This window comes from Fusarium pseudograminearum, chromosome 1, assembly GCF_000303195.2.
Source record: "Fusarium pseudograminearum CS3096 chromosome 1, whole genome shotgun sequence".
Lineage (NCBI taxonomy): Eukaryota > Fungi > Ascomycota > Sordariomycetes > Hypocreales > Nectriaceae > Fusarium > Fusarium pseudograminearum.
In genome coordinates this window covers 9,319,217-9,344,619 of record NC_031951.1, presented here as the reverse complement: position 1 = coordinate 9,344,619, position 25,403 = coordinate 9,319,217, and the positions used below count along the sequence as shown (strand labels likewise).

At 48.4% G+C, this 25,403-nt stretch overlaps 5 protein-coding genes across 5 annotated transcripts, besides 2 other annotated features; 3 read left to right on the top strand and 2 right to left on the bottom strand.

The window, feature by feature from the left end:
• Positions 1-311: 311 nt before the first annotated feature.
• Positions 312-331: a microsatellite.
• A 1,660-nt stretch (positions 332-1,991) lies between these two features.
• On the top strand, positions 1,992-3,248 carry FPSE_03125 (uncharacterized protein; the record flags this gene model as incomplete). The annotated part of the gene is made up of 1 exon (XM_009256244.1): positions 1,992-3,248. The coding sequence occupies one exon, from the start codon at positions 1,992-1,994 to the stop codon at positions 3,246-3,248; it is 1,257 nt and encodes a 418-aa protein (XP_009254519.1).
• Positions 3,249-9,205: 5,957 nt separating this feature from the next.
• FPSE_03124 (uncharacterized protein) lies at positions 9,206-10,828 on the top strand (the record flags this gene model as incomplete). The annotated part of the gene is made up of 4 exons (XM_009256243.1): positions 9,206-9,257; positions 9,327-9,527; positions 9,605-9,801; positions 9,887-10,828. 4 exons carry the CDS (start codon positions 9,206-9,208, stop codon positions 10,826-10,828), a joined length of 1,392 nt encoding a protein of 463 aa, XP_009254518.1.
• Positions 10,829-11,273: 445 nt separating this feature from the next.
• FPSE_03123 (uncharacterized protein) lies at positions 11,274-13,113 on the bottom strand (the record flags this gene model as incomplete). The annotated part of the gene is made up of 4 exons (XM_009256242.1): positions 11,274-11,347; positions 11,440-11,774; positions 11,846-12,901; positions 12,977-13,113. 4 exons carry the CDS (start codon positions 13,111-13,113, stop codon positions 11,274-11,276), a joined length of 1,602 nt encoding a protein of 533 aa, XP_009254517.1.
• A 560-nt stretch (positions 13,114-13,673) lies between these two features.
• Positions 13,674-13,728: a microsatellite.
• A 2,606-nt stretch (positions 13,729-16,334) lies between these two features.
• Positions 16,335-17,092, top strand: FPSE_03122 (uncharacterized protein; the record flags this gene model as incomplete). The annotated part of the gene is made up of 2 exons (XM_009256241.1): positions 16,335-16,635; positions 16,704-17,092. The coding sequence occupies 2 exons, from the start codon at positions 16,335-16,337 to the stop codon at positions 17,090-17,092; spliced, it is 690 nt and encodes a 229-aa protein (XP_009254516.1).
• A 555-nt stretch (positions 17,093-17,647) lies between these two features.
• Positions 17,648-21,378, bottom strand: FPSE_03121 (uncharacterized protein; the record flags this gene model as incomplete). Its single annotated transcript, XM_009256240.1, has 6 exons — positions 17,648-19,452; positions 19,510-19,826; positions 20,361-20,735; positions 20,805-20,843; positions 20,893-20,943; positions 21,008-21,378. The coding sequence occupies 6 exons, from the start codon at positions 21,376-21,378 to the stop codon at positions 17,648-17,650; spliced, it is 2,958 nt and encodes a 985-aa protein (XP_009254515.1).
• Between the last annotated feature and the right edge of the window lie 4,025 nt (positions 21,379-25,403).

The window sequence follows — 25,403 nt, the reverse complement described above, 5'->3', positions numbered from 1 at the left end:
ATAGCGCGATATGCGCCATGTTTTCCCGATGGAGGCCTGGACAGCGAAACCACGTTTCAAACTTATCTGAAACCCAACTCTGAATCCGCCACAGGCCCCGGCCAGACACAAATGGCGATCACATCACTCTGCAGAAACTCTTTTAATTATAGTTGAAGAGACGCGCGTAATCATAATTCATGATCTTGTCGCTTCTGTATGCCAAGAGCGATGCATGCGAGAGTATGGCGCTTAGCAGCCAGCTGCCCATTAGCCATTCGAAAAACTCATTATTTGCGATCTGATCGGCTGTCAGAAGCTGTAACCCTTCAACCTACCTACCTACCTACCTGGGTGCTGTATAACGTGTCTTTGTTCCACGTGCACCAAGGCGGGATATCGGTTGGAGTGTGCAGTGCAGTTGTATCCGATGGAGAACAGCCCATGGCCGCACATTGATTGGTGGCAGAAGCGGATTTTTGACGCAAGATAGCATGTACTCAGCAGGATCGAGGTCTCACATAATGCGATTATCCGCATGAGGTGACGCTGCAGAAACATGGGGGCCGCGGACTTTTCAATGCACACAGTATGGGGAAACTGCGTGACATGTTTGCGGGGTGACAATTAAGAGATAAATGACTAGGGCCAACAGGTGCTTGATGGTGCAAAATGATAAGAAGAAAGCAACTTGGACTACCTAAGTAGGCAAGACTTTGTTGTGGTGTGTGTGTTTTGAGAGATCAACGCGCCCGACAGATCAGTAGCTCTTGCCTACTACTAGGTTCGTATCGCGTGTGCAGGCAGGTGTGTCTGATTGATAAGATGATAAGCAACTGCCACCAAAATGGCAAGAGCAGTAAAGATCAGCCGCCCAGCAAGCATTTAAGGGAATCGCGCCAAAAGCTTCCAGCACGTGCAAGTCATTTATCAATCTTCCTTTTGAGCTTATTTGCCTCTCTGGGGTTACATGCACTGCTCGTCATGGAGATCTTTAAACAATGGGCTCGTGAAGCCATAATCTGAGATGTGGCTTACAGTATTACCAGACAACAACATTATCCATACCATTGTTTGTCTGTTTTGCTTTTCGATATGCGCGACTTCGATCGAGTCATCATATCCAACGTGCGGCGCCATGAAAGCCAAGTAATTGCGGTAAACGCCTTTACTCAGCTCGGCATCTAATCGCACCGCTTGCGCCATTCCTTCCAAAGTGGTTCCGAACCGAACTCTGGTTCGTCCGTGGCTTTTCTTCATAGAATCATAGACTTTTTGTTTACTACCCTGCCAGGGTCTTGCAACCCCACCCCACCGAGGAACGATCCGAACAAGACAGCCCGGATCGAGCAGCTGACAAGGACCCTTCTTCTCTATGAACAGTGTTGGAGAATCTATGATGCTAGATTCGTCAATAGACAGCAGCCTTTGCAGGGTAGACGCGCAAGTTTCAGACATGGCACTGCCCGTCTCCTGTTTCTTGCTCGATCTGAAGTCTATCAAAGAACCGCGATAGTGATAGTTCGGCCTCCGGATAGAGCCGGACTCCTGTCGCATCCACCCAAACAAGGGACTATGTCTAGATCGGGGTTGCTAAAGGCTCTCGCAATCGAAACCACGGCCAATTGGACAAATCCTCCCCAGATCTCGCTTTCATAAACGTAAGCTATCCATGACTCTGGCCAGGGATCGAGCAATTTCTTAAAGACGCAATCTGCCATCTCGATTTTGCTTGTCCAACATTATACCTTCTCTTCTCTTTTATCTATCTATATTGTTTGGTTTCGTTCCTTGGACAGTGTACCACCAGGCCGTGATCTTCTGGTCGCTATAAAGCTTTGTTGCCCAACCACTTTTGTTAAAGATAAGGGTTTTGTGGGTTTCCAACTCATAACGGAACCATTGGATCGAATTAACTACACAACCACATTACGGAGATCTATACAGTCAAAGACACTCAGTCATTACAAAGAAAGGCTTCCCCGATCAACTCACTTTCAAGTCTCGACAACATGACAAACTTACCACAACCTGGCCACGGGCCAGTCCAGACAAGTGCAGTTGTGGTACTCGGGGCTTCTTCATGCTCTGCCATGCCTCCTCCCTCTCCTCCTACTCCATCATCATCACCACCGGGAGACGCTTTTTGTGAACCCATTGACCCATTGGCTTTGGACCGAGAGCTTCGAGAGGAGTTTCAGACCAAGGACCAGCGTCTTCAAGATGGGCTCCACGTTCTCAACACAGAAGCAGTAGCTTTATGGAATCTTTCACGGCTCTATGAAACAGATCCTGTGGCTCGTGATGGCTTCAGCCAGACAGTACAGGCTATAACACGGCAGCAGTCGACGAATGGAAAACTTGTTGTCATCGGCGTGGGCAAATCTGGACACATCGGGCAGAAACTTGTGGCCACTTTTAAGAGTCTTGCTATTCACGCTGTTTTTCTTCATCCCACAGAAGCCTTACATGGCGATCTAGGTATTGTTGGGTCTAACGATACGCTCATGTTCATCACATATTCCGGCAAGACTCAGGAGCTGCTTCTCATGCTACCTCATCTTGATGAGTCTCTGCCAACTGTACTTCTCACATCACACACAACACATGACACCTGCGATTTTTTCAAGCATCGACCTAACACCATTCTGCTTCCTGCACCAATACCGGAGCCTGAGAAGACTTCGTTTGGTGTATCCGCTCCTACCACATCAACAACTGTTGCGCTGGCCATTGGTGATGCAATTGCAATCACGGCTGCAAAGGAGATGAACGCAAACATTGCATCTCTTTTTGCAAAGAACCATCCCGGTGGTGCCATCGGCGCTGCAGCTCGGCAGCCTCAGACCATCAGAGAAATAGCCGTCAGCTGGTGCGATATTCCAACAGCAGCAGAGACGGTGGAATTCAGTTTAGGCTTCGACTTGCTACGTGCAGGCCTAGACTCTTCGACAGGCTGGGTCAGGGTACAGGATCATGTTGCCTCACCCAGCACGATACGTGGAATTGGAAGACATGATTTGAACAAAAGTTTAAAGGATATCCCAAGCTCTCTGGTGTCCAAGAGCAGCATGATATCACTCTCTTCTGATACCACGATTCGTCAAGCACAGAATATCTTGAACAGCATGCAGTTGTCGTTGGATGATGAGGATCTAGTGTGTAGGCGCGAGACTATTGTGGCTGTGTTAGAAAGGGGCAACCTGGTGGGTGTTTTGGAGACTGGCAGCATTTTGGATTTTAAAACTGAGGCACCTTTGTTGAGGTGAAAGTGAAGGCCTAGTTTTAATATTACTGAGCTAGAATTATGTCTGGCAGGCCTAGACTTTATGTGTTATGGTGGCGCATTGGGCGATTATGATTGGGAATCATTATGGATGGATGGCTTTGGGTAAAGACATCCCATGGGTTTTGGCGTTTTATAGACAGGTATATGAGCATTGGATAGGCTGAAGACAGGCCATGTACAACTTCATACATTCTTCACTACATGAATTGATCGACTCGCTTCGAATTGTATTATTGTCACTGGTGTATCGTCGTATATGAACCACGACCAAAAGTGGTGATGAGCCTGTTGTTTTGGCTAGGCATCCATAGATGCATGGGATGAGGGCTTGAAAAGCTATTACAATTCGTCCAATTTGAGTCTATTCAAGTACTTTGACGAATGCCTGCAACTTCCCAAGTGACGAGAAGTTAAACATACCAACCTGGTGGTACGTCCTCGCGTATGGGATTACCCTAGAGCTTTCACATGCCCATTGTAGTCCTCGATAACCATTCATCACACCACTATGTAATATTTCACGTGCTCACATTGGAGCCTCAATTCTCACAATTGAGATTACGGTGAGCTTGTGGCGCAGTGCATGCATGTTTGGGAACCATCGATGTCCTCGGCATTTTGTCTCAAGTAACGGTATATCTCCCACTCTATAGTTCAGGGTGAGAACGGGTGGTAGTAGGTTGATCCCACTGGTCACTTCCGTAGATCATTGCCCTAAAATTCTCTTGTTATCATGTCAGTGAACTATTGCGTTTTTGACAAGTCACCAAACGGACTGGACTGGACCTCTCTGTTTATAGTTGGGAGTTGCCAATGCGCAAAGATGCACATGATTTGTTGCAGTGCAGCAATATCGTGTCAGCTAGACATATGTTTATATTACCTTTGAGCGTGTGGCCACAACCCCAGAATATGATCCATCATCAAGAGCACAAATCATAACATCGTAGAGTTATACTGGCTTGACAGAAGTGTCTCCAAGGACAAATGATGACACATAAGTTCTAACGTCGGGGCTATTTCAGATCCACAGGCCTTCTCATGTCAGTGATGATTCCGTTTTGTTGTCGAGTTGGCCGATAGGCAATAAGCTTGTCGGATAGGTTGCTTTAGGCTGTGGATAACAATATGGGGTTCTTATTCGGACCATTTATGACTTGATGGGTGTGGTCACTTGACATGTTGCCCTTTGTGTGAGACAGACCGGGACTTGAAGCACGCATATGTATGCAATACCACGTCGCATAGTGGGAATGCTGTGTTTGCAGGCATACATGTCTGAGAAGTACCGCGCCTTCACTCCTTGCAGCCAAGGAAGGCCGTAATATTATGTATCAAAAAGTGACAATGACTCAGTAGGCAGTGTGCAAACAAAGATCTCTCTCCAGTGAAAGAGAAAAGGTTAATAATTCCACAAGTATTAGCTTTATCCCCTGGCAACTAATGCATGCGATCAATTGTTTGTTGTGGGTGAGTCTACAATGGAGGCTGACCATGGGAGCCCTCTATTGAGTCAGGGACCGGGCTGGCGATTGGAAAGTTGAGTCAAGTTGTCTAGAACTAGAAATCTAGAACGTGACCACTTATTTGTTTGCATGGAACATATTCAGAGAGTGCGGAAATAAGACAACGATCCGATCAGGGCATGCCGCTCTACCCGATAACGACGGGCGTCGAGAGTTGACCTGGCAAAGACAAGCGTGACTGATTACCACTTATGGACTGCGAAACACATTTCTCTCGTAACTTCTGCAATTGAACTTCACATGCATCGCCCACGCACGGTCCATAGCTAAGGCGGCTGTACGGGTTGTGGATATCATACATACCCCTGGAGCATATTTTATTCCACCAGGAGGGACCTTTGTCGAGAGGCAAGTTCTCAGTTGCCTACTCTGTACATATGGGTACAACAGGGGCAACTTTCAGGGTCTGCCATGTAACAGAACTGGGTTTGCTCATGACGGATAGGAGACAAGACGGGGATATCGCTTATGAGAACAGAAGTTGAGGGATGAGGTTATGCCACCCCATAGTTTACCGCATAGGCGGGGGTAACGAGATGCATATTGCCAGACCGAGCGCCCAATTCGGTAGATCTGTATCCGTATTTGCAGAGTGTACCAAATATTTACGTATGGGTCGTTAGCCACCACAACTCGCTCAACCAATTAAGTTTCCTGTCATATCTTTTCTTTTAATAACTCAACTCGCAAAGTCCTTAACAACATGTTGACCTCTGAACCACATTCGTCTTTGGTGCGGATAAAGAGGCTCAAGGGCTGATCATCCCGGGACCGAGCTTATTAACTGAGCCGCAAAGGACGAGGGTAGCAGAACGCTTATCTGCCAGGGCCAACTGTCAGACCCGTTGCAAGTTATCTAAGCGGTTAAATACCACATGATCCACATCGATCTCTGGGCTCGAAGTCCTTTGGCTGGATCAGGTCTTGCAGACAACATTGTATACACCTTGCACATGCTAGAAATTGCAGAGCGGATCCTAAGCAAGTTTGCCGAGACGAGAGACAACATGAGAGAACTATCTTTGTAGTGCACTCTAGTGCATCAAAAATAGACAAGAGCTAAATCGCGTATCTGTTTCCGTGACCATCGCTTTATGGTGTCGATAGTGGAGATGGAGGCTCAAGAGAGCCAAGCTTTTTAAGGCGCGAGGAAATTTGGAGCTCTCACAGTCATGATTGGGAAAAAGGCCAGTAGCTTTTTTATTCTCGTCTTTTTCTTTTTGCCAGGTTCCTGTCATCCCCAGCGGTTTAAAGGATTCCTTTCATTGGGTGGGCCCTGCCAAGCTTTCTTGTTGACAAGACAGGACCAGTCAAGCCAGCACATGGTTGATGCAAGCATGGAGAATGGTGAGAAGTGGTGCGCTAAAATTCCTGGAGAAGCATGATGACGGAGTACTGTATGGATGCTCTTGAGCCTCCCAGGGCTGAACAGTAGAGAGCCACCTAGGCCGTTCTATCTATCGTCAACGTCCCACAATGAAATCACAAAGATTTGGGAATATGTACGATGATGGCCGAGACTCAGTTTAGCCGGAGGAGTCACAGGAAAGCGTCACTCGACGTCTGCAGTCAAACCAATTCACGGCCCATATGATAGAGACAAGGGTCCGTACATGCGAGATACTCGGAATTATTCAGTCCAGCCCAAGTAGACTAGGACACAGAAACCGAAGAGGTCTAGACCCAGGGTGAAAGCTGATCAAAGGGAACCTTTGGAGCAACTAACACTCGTATCAGCTTTGCACACAGATAGCCATAGGTAAATTCAGACGACAGTGGCACCATTATTGGAGCAGAAGGCCGTTTATATTTGAAGAAACTTCTCGCGTGACCATGTGCAATGGTTTGTTATGTATCCCGGTATTCAATAATCGACGCCCATGCGAAGTAATAGCCGGAGAATCGGAGATGGTTCGCGATACAATCCCAGTACCGTAGCATCGGCAATACATCGTATTGGCCGCAAATAGGTAAATACCCACGACCGGCCGTTGACCAAAGCTCGGTCATGGCCGTTCTTGTGCTGCTTGTCTTGTTTATCGTCGTAACTTGGTGCTTGACGATGGGTTGCACGACCTTGTGTGCCACCAGAACACAATGCGTTGCATTGCATCAAACCCATGGGCCACTCAGCTTTCAATTGTTGCCTCCAAGTCTGCTACGGGTGGCGACATAGAATCTTCCTGTAGAGGTAACCATCCGGCCAAGCATATCTGCGGATCAGGTAGGCACCTGTTGTAAGAAGGGGTGTAAGTAACTGCCTCCATACACATGTTACTAATACCCGTGGGTAACAGTAAATGGAAGGAAGGCCCGCCTGCCTGCGTGGTACCGTACAGTACTTTAGGTACTAGGTAGGTAAGGTAAGGTAGGTGTGGTGCGAGGTAGGTAGTTGCCAAAATAACGTGCTTATTCAACTGTTAGTAAAAGTTCCCTCTTCAACGGAAATGAATTATGTAGGAAACTTACCTAATAGGCCTAACCAGGTACCTACCAACCACATTGAATCGACTCTACTGCATCATGTTTCCCATAAGAAAAGCCGAGACATATGCAATACGACACGGCACTGTCTGTACGGCACTTTTACACTTTGCCCACTAACGAGAATAATTCTCCTAGATTACGATACTGTGTCGTTTGATGGGTGGGAACAGCTTTCTAAGTTGACGCCAGAAGCTCTATTTTGATAATACTCTCCCTACCCCTCACTATCTTTGAGACTTGAAAGTCTCCAGCCGAGGTGTAGTACATTCCCTGCAAATCTCCGATTAAAACAAAAAGGTCCAGATCATTGCCGTATTCCGTCTACGTTTGGCACTGAGGCTTGTGTGCAACTGTTCCGCTACCATGCACGCCGAAACGAAGACCCTTGATCCTCCGCCGTCTCTAGAACCTGGAGACCCACCGTCCCCATCCTTCAGATTGACTGCTGCATTGCAGAATTCAGTGCGTACTTCCCTAGCTACAGTAGGTTAGCAGGTTAGGTTGCCTGCGTTACACTGCCTACAATGGATGGATGGGTTACGCTAAGTCTAGGATCTTGTCCGGGTGGGCGTTACCGATGCATGCAAAGCACGCGCTGAGTGGATGGACTTGATAGAATTGGTAACAGGCGGAACAAGGATGTATGACCGAATGGCTGAACGATAACTAACTGCAGATGGATATAAACTTGAAAAGTTTCCCATGCCTCGACCTGCTTTTTTCGTCGGATTCTCTTCGCTTGAGCTTGTCCGCTTACTAACTACTTATTGCGCTCGTTTGACAGAGAAAAAAGAAAGAAAAAACAAGAAGCATCCGTCATTAACTCACCTTGTCTTCCTTATCAGGCGAGCAACTAGGAACTTCAAGTCTCTCTTTGCCTGCATACGCATGCTGTTTTCAGCATCCTCGAGAAGCCGTGTATAAATTGTCCCAGACAAAACTACTACCTGCTTTTCCGGGCATTGGCCGTTGATTGACTTATCTGCCGCTCATTGGGAGAGAGTGTGTGGTGTTGCACCTTGATTTGTCCTTTTACACTGTTAAAACTCTTATCTCGCTCAGTACGAGGGAACCATCCTTGTCAGAGAATTGAGTTCACAACTAGGTTGGGCCAGATAACAGGTTCTGCTCTCACTCGTATTGATAACAAACAAGCCCGACATAACGCGGCCTTATCGAATTGCTTCCGAGTTTTGTCTCAGTCCATCTTAGACAAGTCTCAAAGACGAGTTTATTGCAGTCAGCTCCAAGGTTACATTTGCAACTCGACTTAAGCTCGCAACCGTCGCAACGCCAACGCCCGCAGAAACGGTTCAGGTCAATTCGAAGTGACTCTCGAGTCCCCACAACCAGCTGTTAAAACAACCTGGTCCCCTGCTTGGGCCACCGACGATAGCCCCAGACAATTGCCATTTGGGCCTTGATGACCCCATTGCCTGTCCTACGCAATAGTCTTTATTTCCCTACTAAGGTAATCTAGACCTCGAAGCGGGCTGTGTCTCAACCCAAACAATCCGTGCCTCATATCTCGGGTACGTCATTCCCACCTCAGACTCTCTGACTGACGCCTCCGTTCCTTACATCTATCCTCCCCTGTCATTCTCGAAAACTGCCGAATCACTCTATTTTTCACCTAAGGAATTCTTCTTCACAATTATCTTGGCTTGCGCATTTGACTTACAACTGCTTTCATCTTTTAGTTTCGTGCCTATAAAACGACAAAGTCCTACTATCCGCGATCCGAAATTTCAGTCCGGCCTCGAGCAGCGTCTCCCGCTCGCTTCTCCAACCTATCCGATTCGGCTTCAACTCTCGCTCCGACTTTTGCTCGAATCGCGACAACCTGCATTTACAAGGCAATCATAATTGCTCCCTCATTTCCCTCTTACCTCTTCTCTTTCCGAAATCGATTATCGCGATAAACATGAAGTTCGGGGAGCATCTCGAGCGAGAATCCGTTCCAGAATGGAATCTTCGTACGTTGAACCTCACATCACATCTCATTGGTTCGATTGCATCAAACTGACTGATCATTCCTAATCCAGACAACCTGGACTACAACTCCATCAAACATGAGATCAAGATGCACACAACGCGCGACCAGGCCACAGCCATGGCTATCCCAGGACAAAAAGACGAAGCCTTAAGTCGGTTCGAAGACGGCTTGTATATGGAACTTGGTCGTCAGCATGAGAGATTACAACTATTTGTCTCAAGCAAAGCAGACGAGATATCCCGCCGATTAGGTATGTTTCTAGCTCGCAATTGTGCGCCACAGCTTGGGCGGCACGCGATCGCATGCCTAAACTGACATCCCTACTAGAGTACCTTGCCAAGAACATTAATCGATGGGCCTCAAAGAACCGAGATGGGCTCGCTGATGATTCAGCAATAAAACACCAAAGGAGGTTTACTAAATACGAGCGCGAGCTCGTTCGCTGTGGTAGTGACATTCACGCCCTCGAACGCTTTGTCAATGCCCAGGCCGTTGCTTTCCGAAAGATTACCAAAAAATACAAGGTTTGTACATCTACATCATCATGGCTGCAAGATAATACAAGCAGATTTGGAAAACATGTACTGACTGATTGTTTTTTGTCTACAGAAATGGACTGGCTCTACGACCCTCGCAACTCGTTTGTACGAAAACATCCTCTCCGATCCTAAAAGCTTCACTCGTCGCGACTTTTCCTCCCTGCAACAGCGATATGACGACATCACATGCACTCTCAACGCCGCCGCTCCCGTGTTGAGTGAACCTAGCTCTCCAGAATCAGCAGCGCACTCTTATCGTCGTCAATCCCTCTCGGGTTCTATTAACTCTGCGCACCGTCACTGCGCCAATCGTTCTCAACCTACCTTCGATTTCTTGCCCCCAGCACAGATAGAAGAACCTGTCAAGTACTGGAATGAATACGACAATGGAAGCGAGTGCGCAGACGATGACGGTGCATATGCTATATACATCAACCCTGGAGAAAACACCAACTTCCCCGGATTTGACTATCTGCATGGCATCTTCACAGCACCTCTGAACAAAGCAAAGTGTTGGCTTACGCACAGTAAACCTGGAGAGCGGCAGAGTCTTCTTGGCGCAAACCATTCGTCTTATCAATATTCTAGCACAGTATTTAATAGCAGCGAATCTGATGAGGAAGCGGGATACGCCAGTTCAGACGGTTTCCCCACAAGCGGATACGCAACCCACTACGCTCTTCCCAGTCTCAGTCAGCAACAGGCGCACTTGTATCGTGAAAAGACGCTGTTTTGGGGTACTGTCGGCTCCTTCGCCGTGTCGTTCCTGCTCATACTTGTTGCCGGCACCCTCATCTCCACCGGTCGGCATAAACTCCGTGCCGAAGTCGATGCAGGCGTTACTGTTGGTGTTGTCGCAAGTTTGTTTACCTCGTGTAGTGCCCTCGGTATGACACTTTACCGGCACGACCAACTATCCTTGCCACACCTCATGGCAGTATGGACTACCTTCATCGCTTCTTGTATCCTAAATGGCATGTTACTAATCCTAGTTGTCGGAAACTCCCCGTGATATCCATGGGCCGACTTTATTCTGTCGATATGTATGGCTGAAGAGATTGAACCTCTATCTGGACTTTTTTATTTTGTTACTCATATTTTACCGTGTTTGGGTGTTAGGCGTTGAGCGTATATCAGGAATAAGCATTGATACTGAGGCGTTCTGTTTCCGCCTAGCGGATCACAAATCTGGCCATGTGTATAAACACAACGATGGGCATGTGTCTTTTTATATACGCGAACAAGTTCGATAACAAACACAGCCAAAACCTCGCTGTAAAGCTGGCACAGCAACAGCGGTTATTTAGAAATATGCAGTAGTAAATTGGAAATATATGCAAATTGCTAAATATGTTCTTAATTCTTTCTCATGAGCGTTCCTTCCGCGTAAGGCCCATTCTATATGTGCGAGACTTGCTCGTTGCAGAGCGTGGGCAGACAGGACCAACCTGTCTGCTTCAATCATCCATGAAGCACCATTGTGTCTCGTCAGAGTCTGCTAAAAACAGTTCAACCTTGTTAACAAGTTGTCCTGTACAGAGTCAGAACTTGATGCGTTATAGTGTTTTATGCCCCACGGCTCGATTCTTGACAGTGTGTTTTGCCAGTAACCCAAAAACTTACCAGCAACTCCCCATCTCTTAGCGAAAAAGTGTAATGACGCAAAGATGTTGTGAAATCGTGTGTCAGCTTCGGGGATCAAATGCTCCAGGTGACTTAATACCATGAGGCAGTGGTAAGCTGAGTAAGGCGTGACAGGGGAACAGGGAGCAAGGAGGTGAGGTCGGTGTGCAAGCTGGTCGTTGAGGTCGGTGGTAGTGTCAGCAATAATACGAATGGTGAAGTTAAGACCGGCGATGGCCTTGGGCGCGATGTCGTCGGCGGTTGGAGAGAAGGGGCCGGCGGAGGTTATAGTATTGGCGGCGCGGAGTTGGCGACAATAGAGGAAGAGGAGGAGACTGCGTGGTTGTTAGTTCAGCGCAAGAGCGCCAAGGCAATTCTGCTATCATGACTGATCGGTTGAGCTTACCATGTGCACGTGGCAAAACATTCATAAAAGTCACCCCAGCGAGAAGTCTGCATGATCATGGCCTCTACCAAGGCCCTAGTTGCAATATCGAGTTCGACATACTCTTCCAGCAGAGCATTTGGATTCCCTTTTGGTTTAGGTGAGTATGCTCTCGTGTAAAGCATTGCACATTGACAGTTTCTCTGGAACGGCCCGAGAGGTACTGAAGGTGCAATACTTGCGGGGTGTCGTTGAACGGAGCGCGTAGGCGACTGATTCTGATCATGCCAGATTAAGTTACTCGTCGGTAACAAGTCATCTGCGTCCGGGGAGGGCACTTGAAGTGGCATATGGATAAGAGTGCAATCAACATGAATCAGACGATCCAGCACAAAGAGACTCCAGTAGACGCAGCGACGTTCTTCTTCCTCGTAAGGTATATTGGCCTCCCGTTCAGCCTCGACATACTTTCCAGGACCAATGCGTAGAACGACAGCCATGGTATTAGCATCTCCAATACTGACATATGCTCGCATGACATCACCATGTCCGAACTCAAAAAGTGCAAGCAGGATAGAACACTGCACAAGCTCGATGCTAGGAGCAGAAAGACCACGAAGGACACTCAGAGCGCGCTTAGCAGCCCTATAGGCAGGCATCTCGATCATATCCTTACCCTCATTGACGTTGGTGCTTGCAGCGGCAGCCTCGTCATCGTACTGAGAGACGAGTTGCATACAGACAATCAGGAGAGCGACAGCGGGGTCACGAGGCCCTTGATCCGCACCAGAGCCAGAGCCGGAACTGAGATTATCGGTGCGAATAGCAAAAAGTTCCGGATGGACTACAGAAAACCAAGGGTTCATGGTTTCGAAGTAGCGCTCAATAGCCTCACGCCAAGGAATGTTGCGTGAAGATAGCAATGCCATGATCATAGGGCTGGAGACATCGAAAGTAGGATCGAATATACCCTGTCCATAAGCTTCCTTGGGTGTAGATCCTGCAAGATAGCCTGGTTCCACAACAGCGGTAGTTGGGGCCGTGTAGATAAAATCGTAGGAACATGTGGTTGCAAGCCTAAAAAGTCAGTCTTGGTCAATGCAATGGGGAAAGGCCCCGGGTTAGCAGGAGAACGAAGGGACAATTGCGCACCTCGTACAGCGAGAACAAGCAGGCAATGCTTTGTCACATTTCTTTTTAGTGCGAGTACATTTTTCACAAGCCCTGTGAGCGCGTTCAGGCTCCATTGGAGACTCAGAGCCCCGTGAAGAGGACACTGAGCGAGACATGATGGTTCTTCTTCTGGGATCCGTGGTGGCTGATATGTAGCCCGTAAGGTGGGCTTAAACTTGAAATAGTGTTTGGTGGGCGTAAGTAGTAGAAAGAGACAAGCTGACTACGCTTTTATTATGTCAGATGGTTATAAAAAAGCAATGGGATAGTATGAACTACCTATGTAGAAGAATGTGAAAGTTGTATACTTTGGGTTGATGCAAAGATGTGGATATAGTAGTAGTATACTTGAATATAAGATAGATAGGCAAGCTGAGCCTAGAGTGACAGGTAAAGCTGGAATCGAGGGTATTGGTTGATAGTTGTAGTGGTAACCGGCACTGGTATCAGAGGAGAGATATGGAAACAGGTAGAGAGTGTGAGAGGAAGAGACTCGAGCCATTAGAGCCGGGGATGAGGGTTATTTGACGTCGAGTCTCGATGGGAACAGAAGATGATGCCCCCCCGGGCCACGAAGATGGATAGATGTCGATGGGGCTCTTGATACTTCCAGACCTGTGACCAGAATAGGCCTGGGGCCAGAGCCTAGGGGTGGTTGCAGATACCGTCCAGTCCCGTATTCTACGGTATGGTACTGTGCTGTATGGTATGGTATGGAATGGTATGGTCTGAGGGTAAGTGGTTATGAAAGAATGATATGAATCGCCTCAAGGTTGTACCGCGTAGTGATGCACTGCACTGCGTTGCGCTCTGTGCTGTGCTGCACGTTGCGGAACGGTAGTTGGCAGACCCGAGAGACAGGCTCTAGGTGCCTGCCAGGTTCCTGGTCTGGCAAGATTGACAGGGACCAAATCCAAAGATGACGTCTAATCTGTTAGTAAGCTGCTGACAGGGGTGGGACAGTCGTAGATTTGAGGCTGTAAGAAAAGGCTGAAAATGTTGATTTGAAAGGATAGGTAAAATATTGGAAATTAAGACCTGACACGAACAGAGTCGAGTCCTTGCCCAGGAAGGTGGTAGCACCCATGTACATAGTAGGTAGGTACTGAGGCTGGAGTTTGATCCCCGCTCTTTCTGCAGCTACCTACCACAGGCCGGTAGATACATACATGTAGGGCAACCAGGGGATGATTTCAAATAAAAAGGTAAGAGGCTAATGGTACTAAGGTATTTTAGGTGCCACACGTTTTATACCTTACCTGGTATAACGCAGAATGGAATTGGAATAAAAATCTTAGTACTTGCGTATCTGTTAGAAGAAGGTACTGCCGAGGTAGGGCTGCTTGAGCGGGAGGAAAGAAAGAATGAATTACGATACAAGAATGGAAAGAACGTCCGTAATGTAGCTGCCTAGAAACGGCCCAGAAAAGAACCTGCCTCCAATCCAATACAATCCATGAATGAACGATGAACTTAACGTTTTGAGCAAGTACAGCCCTAACCAATTCCCCACGATGGCTGGTGTAACCAGGGCAGAGATAGCTCTTTCCGAGAGGAAGAACCTTGAAATCGGGTGATAACTATACTGTACAGGGTCTAGACTAACAGTTCAATCCAACACAGTTCCGAATCCAATTGATCAATCTCCGTCCCCATCAATCACATCTCATGTCTCCAAAATGCCGGGTCGCACGTCACACCGGTACAGTCGCTACGGTACCTCTATACCAAACCCACTTAGGTATCTGTATGTATGTACTAAATCCGTCCCTCCCATCCGTTAGACTACCACTGCATGTCCTTCGTCTCCATCTATCGAGTACAGGGAGTTGGCCCCATCAGCAATGTATTACTGTGCAGACAGACTGATGGAGGGAACAGAGCGGGAAGACCGTTTGACTCTCAGCCCAGTGAGGCCATGTCAGCTTGCAGTGGATGCATCCAAAACATACCGCGATTGCCATGGATCCACGGGACGGCTGTTAGCGCCAAGCTTAGCTGGGCTTAGGTTCAACGGGGTCTGGAGTTTAGTCGGGGTTGACTTAATCATGCCTACCTAAGCAGCTGATGATGATATGGCAGGCCAGCATGGGAAGGTCCAGTCGATAATCAGGCTCTCCTAGATCTCGATCTCACCCAGCACTGCAACTTGCGACATATCAAATCACTTATAAAGCATCATCAAGCTAGAAGCCGCCATGATTTTCTAGAAGCAGCTTATTATTGATTAGGTACAGTACAGTGCTCAAACACAAACAATACTAAAATGTCAGACTTACTCGTGATTAGCTATCTCCATTCAATTTCAGCGAAATGACATCAGTGACGCAGGGTTGTATTCGCGAATTGATATACTACCTACCTATGCAATGTAGTATATCCCTATCAAGCACGCAGCATCTACGTTTTCGTACAAAACGCGATAACCCATGTCAAGCTATCTAATTAAAGAAACAGTCACACCCTGTTTGCATGAGACAGACGTCGACTACTATGCTATACCCAAGATAGTTGGTTCTTGAGCCTACTCCTCTTTCCCCTTCTCAACCCTTGGGGGCCAAAACGTCGGCTCATTTGCACCCGAGTACAGACAGAGTACGCGTCCCAATATCATGAAAGACCTTCAACTCTGCTTTGAACAGGAAACAAGTTGAGAATGGCTCCATTGAGGAAGAATACGAGAAACTAGTTTCAGCTAAGCCATGATGCAGCTTCCTTCGCTCTTCCGACCCTGCCTTTATCTAAATGCATGGCTAAATTAAGCCCAATAGACACTTAACTTAACGTTAATCAGCAGTTGCAGACCGTTGCAACGTTTATCACTCATTACAACACCACGAAAAAACATATCCGGTGATGCTATTCAGAGTTCGTCGAGTTGAACCGTTGGCACCACTCTAGCAGCTCCCAAAAGAGGATGCTCTAAGCGAAAGGATGCGCTACCTAGGTTAATTTTCCGGAACTAGGCTCGACGATTGACTCACCCGGTGTAAAACCCGTTATGACAGGTCAATCAACTCAATCCACACCTTCAAACATGACCTTAAAAGGTTGAGAAACACAACAAGTATTTGGATAATGCGCCATTGCCTTATCGCACAAAAATCTCTACAAGTTGGAAGGTCGCATTACAATTGGCAGTTCAATAAGAGGCTATTGCCGGCTTGATCAAGTTGACTGTCCAAAAGCACCGGTTATTTTTGGAGATTTCCACTCATCTGAGAAGACTTGCCAATATCTCCGAATTTGAACTCAGAAGAAGCAGTATACAGACTACTCACAACCTCTATCTCGTTTATTCAACCGAGCTACCAGCACTGCCATCAAATCCTTCAAGATGGCCGCGACGCAGATCCTCCATCGTATCCGCCCTGGCACATTATCCGACGTCAATGTTGCTACAGATTTATATCTTCAAAGTTTCAACAAGGAGACCCTGCTCGACTACATGTTTCCAGGCCGCCACGAAGATCCAGCTCCTTTGCAGAAGTGGATAGCTCGGCGCTTTCGGTTGCGCTACTGGGCGGCAGGCTATGTTCTCACAATGCTCGATGATGCAAAGGGTGAACCCGTCGCTTTCTCGTGGTGGCATATTCCGGATGAGTCCGTGTCCTTCACTGATCGATGGCTCTCACTTCGTATGTCTCCATGCCATTATCCACTTGGCTCTGTATCAATCCCTGATCATGTCACTTACTCGCTTTAGACGCCTGGGTTGCCCCTCTCATACGGGCAGTGTTGAAGTTGCACTCTTACCTCTTCCCCATTCGTGGTGCTGATCCTCATCGTCTCGGTATCTACGACCGCGTCTTCAGTACCATTGAGCCAGAAATTCTCAACTCTCCTCGTCGTCGGTCGGCTTGGTATCTGTCCAGCCTTTCCGTCTCTCCTGAGGTTCAGGGCAGTGGCTATGGCTCCCTGCTACTCCAGAACGGCTTGGAGGCGGCCGATCGTGCAGGTGTTCCCACTTGGCTGGTGGGATTGCGTGGGCTGGACCAATATTATAAGCGTTTTGGTTTCCTTGAAGTGGCCAGGGCCAACGTTGGCGAGTTGAAGGACTGGGACGGTGGCATTGTCATGTTCAGGGGGGAATGAAGCAACATTTCGCCTTCATCACAAGCCTCCGAGGTGCCTTCTTTCTACACAGCGACACCTTGTCAACAATGAAACCAAAATCAGGAGCTAATGATTTATTTTGCTTCTTTGATCTACCCAGACTAAAACCAGACGCCTCAATCAATAAAAACCATAACCCTCTCTCTCATAATCGTGCCCCATAGCAAATATCGGCGGCGGAGCAAATCGTAACTTCCGTAAAACAACTAACCCAGTTCCTTTTCATACCAACCAACATTGCGAATTGCCTTTGTTCTGTTGTTGCAATAGTCCCTGACGTGCAACCATGGACAATGTGCAGGCATGAACAGCGGGCTTGAAAAACAAAATTTAAAGATACCAGACATCAAACTAACGACATCTGTGCAGCAAGAATGGGAAGCCCCAAGTATAAAAACAAACACAGATCATATAACCATGAAGCTGATACTATGGTGCATACCATAGGATGAGCGCAAGCATGTCGCTACACATGCGGCGTATAGGAGCAAGTATCATTCGTTGTCTTGCTCTGGCTACCATCAATCAGGGAGCCTATCCCCTTTCCTGGCGACCACTATCAGAAGCTCGAGCACCATGCCGGTCATTGTCGGTTTCATTAGCCGACCAATTGTGCTGGTATGCCTTGAGATTTCCGCGAGAATGCTCGACGTCGAAACCGCCCATAGACAAAGATCCGTTTGGGTGACCTGAGTGACAGACCGCCGCTGGATACATGGTGGAAATTCCAATGCTGGCGGGTCGATCAGTACCAGACCACTCTGAAGATTCCTCGTTAGGGAACTGGTGCGAATGATAAAGGCTAGCTTTGTCGGGGCAAGCCAATGTGTGCTGCTGGTATTGGTTCATAGAGCGGCCGATCCTAGCGTTCCACTCAGTCTCGGGGGGATACCAAGAAGGCTGGTGGGTTTGTAGATGCGGGACATCGATGTAGTAGTGTTCATCGGGTATTTTTGGGTAGATAGAGGTGTCTGCGCTGTTCATTCTGGTCTGGCAATGACGTTCCATTGGCTTTCGATTCGAGTAGACACTGGCTTGGCCTTGACTTGAACCGGAGCCGAAGGGACGATGGTCCAGAGGGCCGGAAGTAGATTGCGGGTCGGGTATCGAGGCATGGAGCTCATGGCTGTCCCGGCTGCTGCGCGTAAGGTGTCCCGTTCCGTATGGTGCAAGATTATCGCGGGCCATTGCCGACGCAGCAACCGCATGGTTTGGGAGGGTTCTGTCTGTCAGTACAAACTCGCTCAGCCCATGGTGGTAGCCACCGCCGTAGGCCGTCTGAAGGAGAGGATCACTATCGCATGAACCTCGGTGATCGATCGTGGGCGCCTGCATCTGACGATTAATACTGTAATAGCTCATTGAGGGTGGTACTGGGTTCTGACTGTCATGGTAGGCAAGACTGGATCGACGATCAATATCTGGGCCTGGGCCTGAATCGGCGAAAGGGGACCGAGAGCCGAATGCGTAAGAGGTACGTCGGCTGGGCACATTGTCGATATGTGACTGATAATGATAGGCAGGTCGAGAGCCTTCGTAGACAGCGGGAGGGGTAGTCGAAGATGTTGATTTTTCGCTGCTACGCTCGCTCATGTATATTTCCTCCTGAACTGGTTCGAGGGGAGATGATTCTTTGACGAATGAGACAGGGGACTCTGTTGCGTCGCCAGTGTTCAATGAACGGCCAGGATGGCTGGCAAAAGATACTTCACCTCCATTTGCAACTTGAGTCTGAAGTTGGGCAGGTGCATTTGTGAAAGCATCAACAACTTCTGGAAGAAACTCAACAGGGGGGACATCCTTGAGTGTTCCTTGTTGTATTTCATGGTGAAGACGCTCAACGACGTCCAAAATCTCGTCGTGCGTCTTGCCCTCCCCAAGGCTTTGCATGATCCAACGAGGAACGAGGTCTCGGCCGTTTGTATCTGCCATGCGCTTTACCTCGCGCCTGCGAATCGAGAAGGTCCATGATCGAATGGCGATGCCTTCTTGGTTGGTTCCGTTGGGGTTCTCCAATCCTCGACTCCAAAAAATCATTCTGACAATCTGCTCGTATACCATACCGATCTGAGTCACGCTAAAGTCGGCTCCTGTGCGGTAGCGGATTCTCTGATAGTGCTTGCGGCACATGCATACCCAGACACGCTCAGGTATGCGACGGGTGCAGACCTTGTTGCGACCAAACAGATGTGAGATAACCTTGCGAGGAACGGAGCCGGTCGTGCAGTTTTCAACTGCCATACAAATGTCGCCGCCCTCAAGAGGTGTGTTGACATCAACCTTTCTGAAGCGACGGCATGCTGCGATAACGCGATCGTTCGAGTTGGAATAGGGCATCACTGAAGAAGACAAATACATCAGTATAAGACAACTTGAGGAAGCAGCCGCGCACTTACCGTGTATACTTCTATCGGGCAAAATCCTGCCACTCTCTTGCGGATCGAAGGGGGACTTGGTAGTCATGCTGGGGGCTGGCGAATGTTCTTCTGAGTGTATCCAAGGATACTGCTCAAGACCTGGGCGCTCATAGACTGTGTTGATCTGTGGTGATGGAAGCGCTGCCGTCTCAAAATGCCTAGACGTAAGTGGTGGTAGAGTCGCCGTTGTCCGACCAAATGGTTGAGTAGAACCGTGGGCAGGGTTTGGCGCTGAGATGGTACGCTTATGAACACGATCCACTGGCTTCAATAGATGGTCCTTTGGCTTCAAGTAGCTGGGAAGAAGAGAACTGTCAGTGTATTTTCAACGAGGTTTTATAGCTTGAAGGCGGTAAAAGACAGAGGGAGGAAGCTGGCAGGACACGGAATGTAGAAGCCAAACGAACGAGCTCAACGAAACGAAACGAAACAGAAGGTGGTCAACCACACAGTGTGATTCACGGTCTCAAGGACGAGTTCGCGATATGACGAGGGTGCTTTTACAAGACGACTGTTTTGCAGTTGAAAAAATCTGGTCATTCCTGAGCATCATCCATCCCAGAGATGTCTTTGTCAGGCAATTGCTGATCCAGTAACAATAGGAATTCCGTCCGTGATTCATGAACATCAAGGGTGCCGTCACTCTGCTGCTCCAGGCAACCGGGCATGCGCCCCTTTTTTTCGGCCTTGCAGACGACAAACAATAACCATCACCGCCTGAGCCATGTGGAAAAAAGAAGGATGGCTTCCAGTGCTTATGCGCGCAAAGGGGGTGGACAATGTGACGTGTGGAGATATTGCTGTTCAATAGCTGAAGTGAATTAACATACCTTTGATCTCCTGACAATTGGTTGTATTTCCTTCTTACCATCCTCGCCTCTAGAATTGAGTCAGAAGGGCTCCCAGAAGACCATGGGCCAACCCCATTAGCAGTATGTGGTAAGCGTATCTCTGGTTTCCCGGACGGAGTAGTAACGACTGGTGGGAGTGGTGCTGATAGTCTTGGTAAACGTTCTAGTTTAGCCTCCAGGTCGGCGATTCCAGAACCCATGACATGACTTCCGTTGATAGTGGACACTGATGAAATTCTTGAATGATTGGCAGAGAACGTCGACGAACAGCAAGATGAGAAGCTACTGCGGCTATCCGAAATTTTATGACTTCCTGACGCTGGAGACGTATTGTAATCGGTCCAGAGACTCGACCTAGAATCACGTTAGCTTTGGATGCACGGATGCCACTACCTATACAGCATAGCTGAATCACAGACTTACCTTCGTATGTGCTGGGAAGGACGGCCTTCACTGTGGTGGCTATCATTGTTATTTTTGATATTCGGCCGATTAGGAAATTAGGGCGCACCTTTTTGGAGTCCATGCATCTTGATGAACATCTGGAGTAGAAGCCATTCTTCTTGGAAAACTGTCAATTTCAACCCCAACTCATACATGCCGTGCTATCTCCTGAGTTTGCTTACCGAACGGGCAACGTGTAGGAAGCCGATGCATCCACTGAAACGTTTCTTAGGGCGTTATTAGGTGCATTCTGCAACCGTTGACTTTCCTGCTGCTCTCCCCAAGAGACGGTCGAGAAGGGTGATCGGGAAGAAGGGGTCGAGATATTGTCCCTAGGCAGAGAGTAACCTCCAGCATCCCAAGGCGTACGAGTTCGACTGTCGGATCGTACACTTGACGTTCTAGACTGAGTACTCTCTGGTGGTGGGGTCGACGACAGGAATGATGAACCTCTTCGTTCCCATTGTGCGCTATCTGGCTGTGTGCTTTCTCTGCTGGTTCTTGCTTCCGTATCTAGTTCATTGAACTGGTTGAGAATCGACTCAATCTTCATGACTGAAGGTGATATGGTTTGTTTTGAAGGAGAAGGTATTAAGGTGTTTTGAGTGATTCTGGAGAGGCCAGGTTTCGAATAATGCCGGCAGCTGTCCTAGTAATGGACCTTATCTAAAGGTTATAGAATCGAAGTATGGTGCCGTGTGTCTGGTCGTAGAGGGTAATATGGACGATCACAATCTCATGATAACTTTTGTTGAAGAATGCTAGAAACGGGATCAACCACGTTCTGGGGTATTAACGATTAGAGCGGAAAACACTCCACAGGTTCGGGGGATGAGGAAAGAAAAAGGACGAAAACGAAGTGATTGGAGAAGCAGTTCGTTTGTCCGTCAGGGGGATGTCTGTTTCTTGTACGTCTTCCAGAAGACCAGGGTATTAGTAGGGTGCTGAATGCAATGAAACTTGGCAGATGGTTGCTCTTTCGTGTTTCTATGCGGAGGGACGGGGTGTTAAGAGAGGCTGGAGTGTCAGATAGATCGAGGCCTGACCCGCCAAACTGAAGAATTCAGGTTGCAGATCTAAGGACCAGGTATATTGCTCTCTACTCGTTCAACAGGGTCCTCAGAGCTTCAGATCACCGGAGCCGCTTTGTTTGAGTGTCTCGTCCTTTGACTAGTGAGAGGGCGGACAAGGAAGAGGCTTGAGGGCGAGTGCCAGATTCAGCGCAACTAGTAGGTATGTCAGAGCGTGATAACACGCGATCAGGTAAGGGGAAAGGAAAGAGATGAGACGAATCCACCACAACAGAAAAGTAGGTCCCTAAAAGCTTTGACTAGGTGGACAACGCATGAAGTGGTAGGTAAGGTTCTGAAGACGGTAGTCGTTTGGGGTTACGACTGGGGTTTGGGGTGTCAGGAACGGAGGGCTGAAAGGGTGTGGACCAAAGAGACGAGGATCACGGGCCAGGGACTCTTGAGACGTATATAATTAGTGGGCTCGATTAGCCCGGATCGGTGTTCAAAGTAAAGGGGAAAGCTACAATAGCAATCCTAGAGATGACAGAGTCAGAAAAACTAAAACGCGGGCTTGCAGCGGGAACCAGCATCATCATTGTAAACGTGCTGCGGCAGTCGGTCCTCGTCCGGTGGCACAGGCACGGTGCCGCATGCATTAGGCGATGATGATGACCAGACAGAGAGAGGTATGCGTCCTTGCACCTCTTGTCGACCTGACCTGTGCCAGATTCAACAAATTGCTAGGCCTCTGTTGAGCCATATGTCAACTAGGAAGTACGCAGGTCATCGAGGCATTGACAGGACAGCCCTGGCAATGTGGCGCCAAAGAAGGCTGCACTGAAGAGTTCGAGAAGCAGCCCAGCCAAGCATCCCCTTTATTTTGCCGGGACTTTAGAGCAACGGTTCGCCCTTGGCTGGTTAGCATGACGGGTTTGTGTAGATCATGGCGCTGAGAGCCCCGTCCGAACCATGATCTCCACAAGGGGATAAATTGTCCGTGCCGGGGTTCGAAATAGTCCAACAGGTGAAAGATTCGACTGGACCAGGGTGCTCCAGGACAGGCGGGCCAGTCTCTCAACTAAACATATCGTCAGTAAAGCAAGTAGATGAATATGTAGTATTCCCACAGCAGCCATTGTGCCCCTTTCTAAAACCACTATACTCTGTGGGGGTTGCCGGGAGGCGCAGCCGTATGTTACCAGTAGATTGACACATGTCCCGATGCAGAAAAGCTTCCTTAAGAGGACCTTGTCGCCTAATAAGCTTCCTAAAAATGGTTGTGTCACAAACCAGAGAGTCTGGGGACGTCTTTCATGCCGCCGCCAGAAGAAGAAAAGTGACAAATGGAAAGCCGTTACAACATGGTAGCTGAGGCTGGCATGCTTGTAAGCGTGTGTTCAAGCGGTTGACCAGTCGACATCGGGAGATACCGATGCCAGGTACTGTCATGGGAAATGGATGAAATACGATGTGCTGCTAATGTGGGAGTTATCTTACGTCCTGGAGGCTTATCCAGGCCAATGAAGATTGTGTAGATGGTGAGGAGCTGAGGAGGTGCACAACAGAGCCTGAATGACTACTCCGTACAAGCGTCACTACGGGATTCTAGTCATTGATTGCATCAATGTCGTCCCGTCGGCTACCGCGCCATTCGGCATGACGTTGGCAAGCTTGTACTTGGAGGCGAGATGCGGCTCGCCTGGGCGAGAATCCGGGTCTGGCTTATTACTAGGCTTTATCCGACGAAGTCTGACTGCACAACCATGATGCAGTCCTCAAGGTAATGGTAAAAGTCGTTACGGTGAATACCTAGCATGTCTGCTTGGTTAAACACAGCTATGAGCGGCCACGCATAAGGCGGCTGTCAAATAGCTGGAGCGGAGACGGGGCAAATTGGGATGATGCTGGTAGCTGAATTCTGGGTCGATCGCGTTACATTGTGCGCCAAACGGCCAGCTTTGGTCTGGCTCGTCGAAGCTTCCATTGACAACTAGGCCAGCCGTGGTTGAAATTACGGTAGTGTGCACTTCCCACATCAACAGATTATCGTTATGATGATTTGCTACGGAGGTCAAGTAGGTGCGGGTTGATTGGGTAGCGTAAAAAGGCAAGAAACACCAAAGTGGCATGGTACTGATCCATGTGGAACCCCCCCCCCCAAGCGTTGTGTTAAACCCTGAAGTTTTAGCCTCAATCCGACCAGGACTGCTGCCAGTCAGCCAGTGACGAGGGTTATGAAGAATAGCCAGCTAGGGTGTCGCAGTCTGTTCCAAGCCAGGATAGTAAGCTCCACGCCATCTGTGTGTACGCGACATCGTAACGCAGTTTTGCAGAGATGCTTGGCTCAGACCACAGTCAATAAAGATTGGCAGCGAACGTGGTTTGGCTTGCGAAAGAGGCTCAACGGTTAAGCTGCTGTAAATGTTGGCAGCCAAGAGCAAGGCTAACAAGTGGTTTCAGCTCTTCTTAGGTTCAGTTGAACTGGGTTGGCCTGCACCAGCAGGGATCTGTCATGCGCATATTTCAAGCTGATTTAGCCGCGGCGTAGAAAGGCAGCCGAGAAACAGGGTAAATGGATTGGGTCGTTTCTTCGGTCCGGTCTTGTATCTGTTGGGAGACATGTTGGTGTGGTAGAGCCAGATGCAGTTGCAGATTGTTGGCTCTTGCAGTCTCGAACTCTGACCTACTTTACCTACCTAGGTACCTACGTCTCTAACAAGGTACAGCGCAAGCACCCTGGAAGACAGTCGTTGTAGATCTTGGTAACTTGTGATAGAGAATTGCCCATGTGTAGAGAGAGTAGCAGTCTATCAAGGCAGGCGTAAACAGATACCAAGATAGGTTAGTGCCCAGAATACCTACCTAATTGAGATAGAAACCCGCCATTACCTCAATTGGCCAGGGTTGAGGATGATGCTTTTCTTCCTTCTAACTATTCGATGCCCTATGACACTTGCCTGACTAATCCGACCTAGCACTTTCCAAACAGCTACTAGGTAGCTAGGTCCCCCAAGATCCACGAGATGCCTGCCTCTTTGGGCAAGTTCTTGACTCAAACGTTATTATAGATTGGCGGACCTTAAAAAATCTTCATCTTTAATCTCTTCAAGCTAGCCCGAGCCAAGCTGCCACAACACCCTCCTAATAGTACGCGAAGTTCCCCAGATGTTTCCATCTATTCCATTCTTGTACTGGCGCAGCCGCGTTAATTACTGGGTAGTGTGGGTTACAGTGCATGTGGGTATGGATGTGGATTCAACAACGCTCAGTTTACAGCACAGATGTTTGCTGATACACGCTTCGACTCATGATAGATCCGGGCGCTGGCTCAGCTTGTGATTTTCGTCTCATGTATCAAGTCGAATCTCGGTGTTTTCGTACTTGGGTCCAGCCAGGGGTTGACTGATTGCTTGATCGCCAATTGCACTTGGGCACGATGCATTGAACCACCAACTTCTCAAACGCGGGCGACCCTGCCCTTGCCCTCGTCCCATAGCCTCAGCGGAGGAGAAGCCGGATATAGAACAGCCTGGCAGATCTCTAGAGCCGGGACGAAGAGACGAAA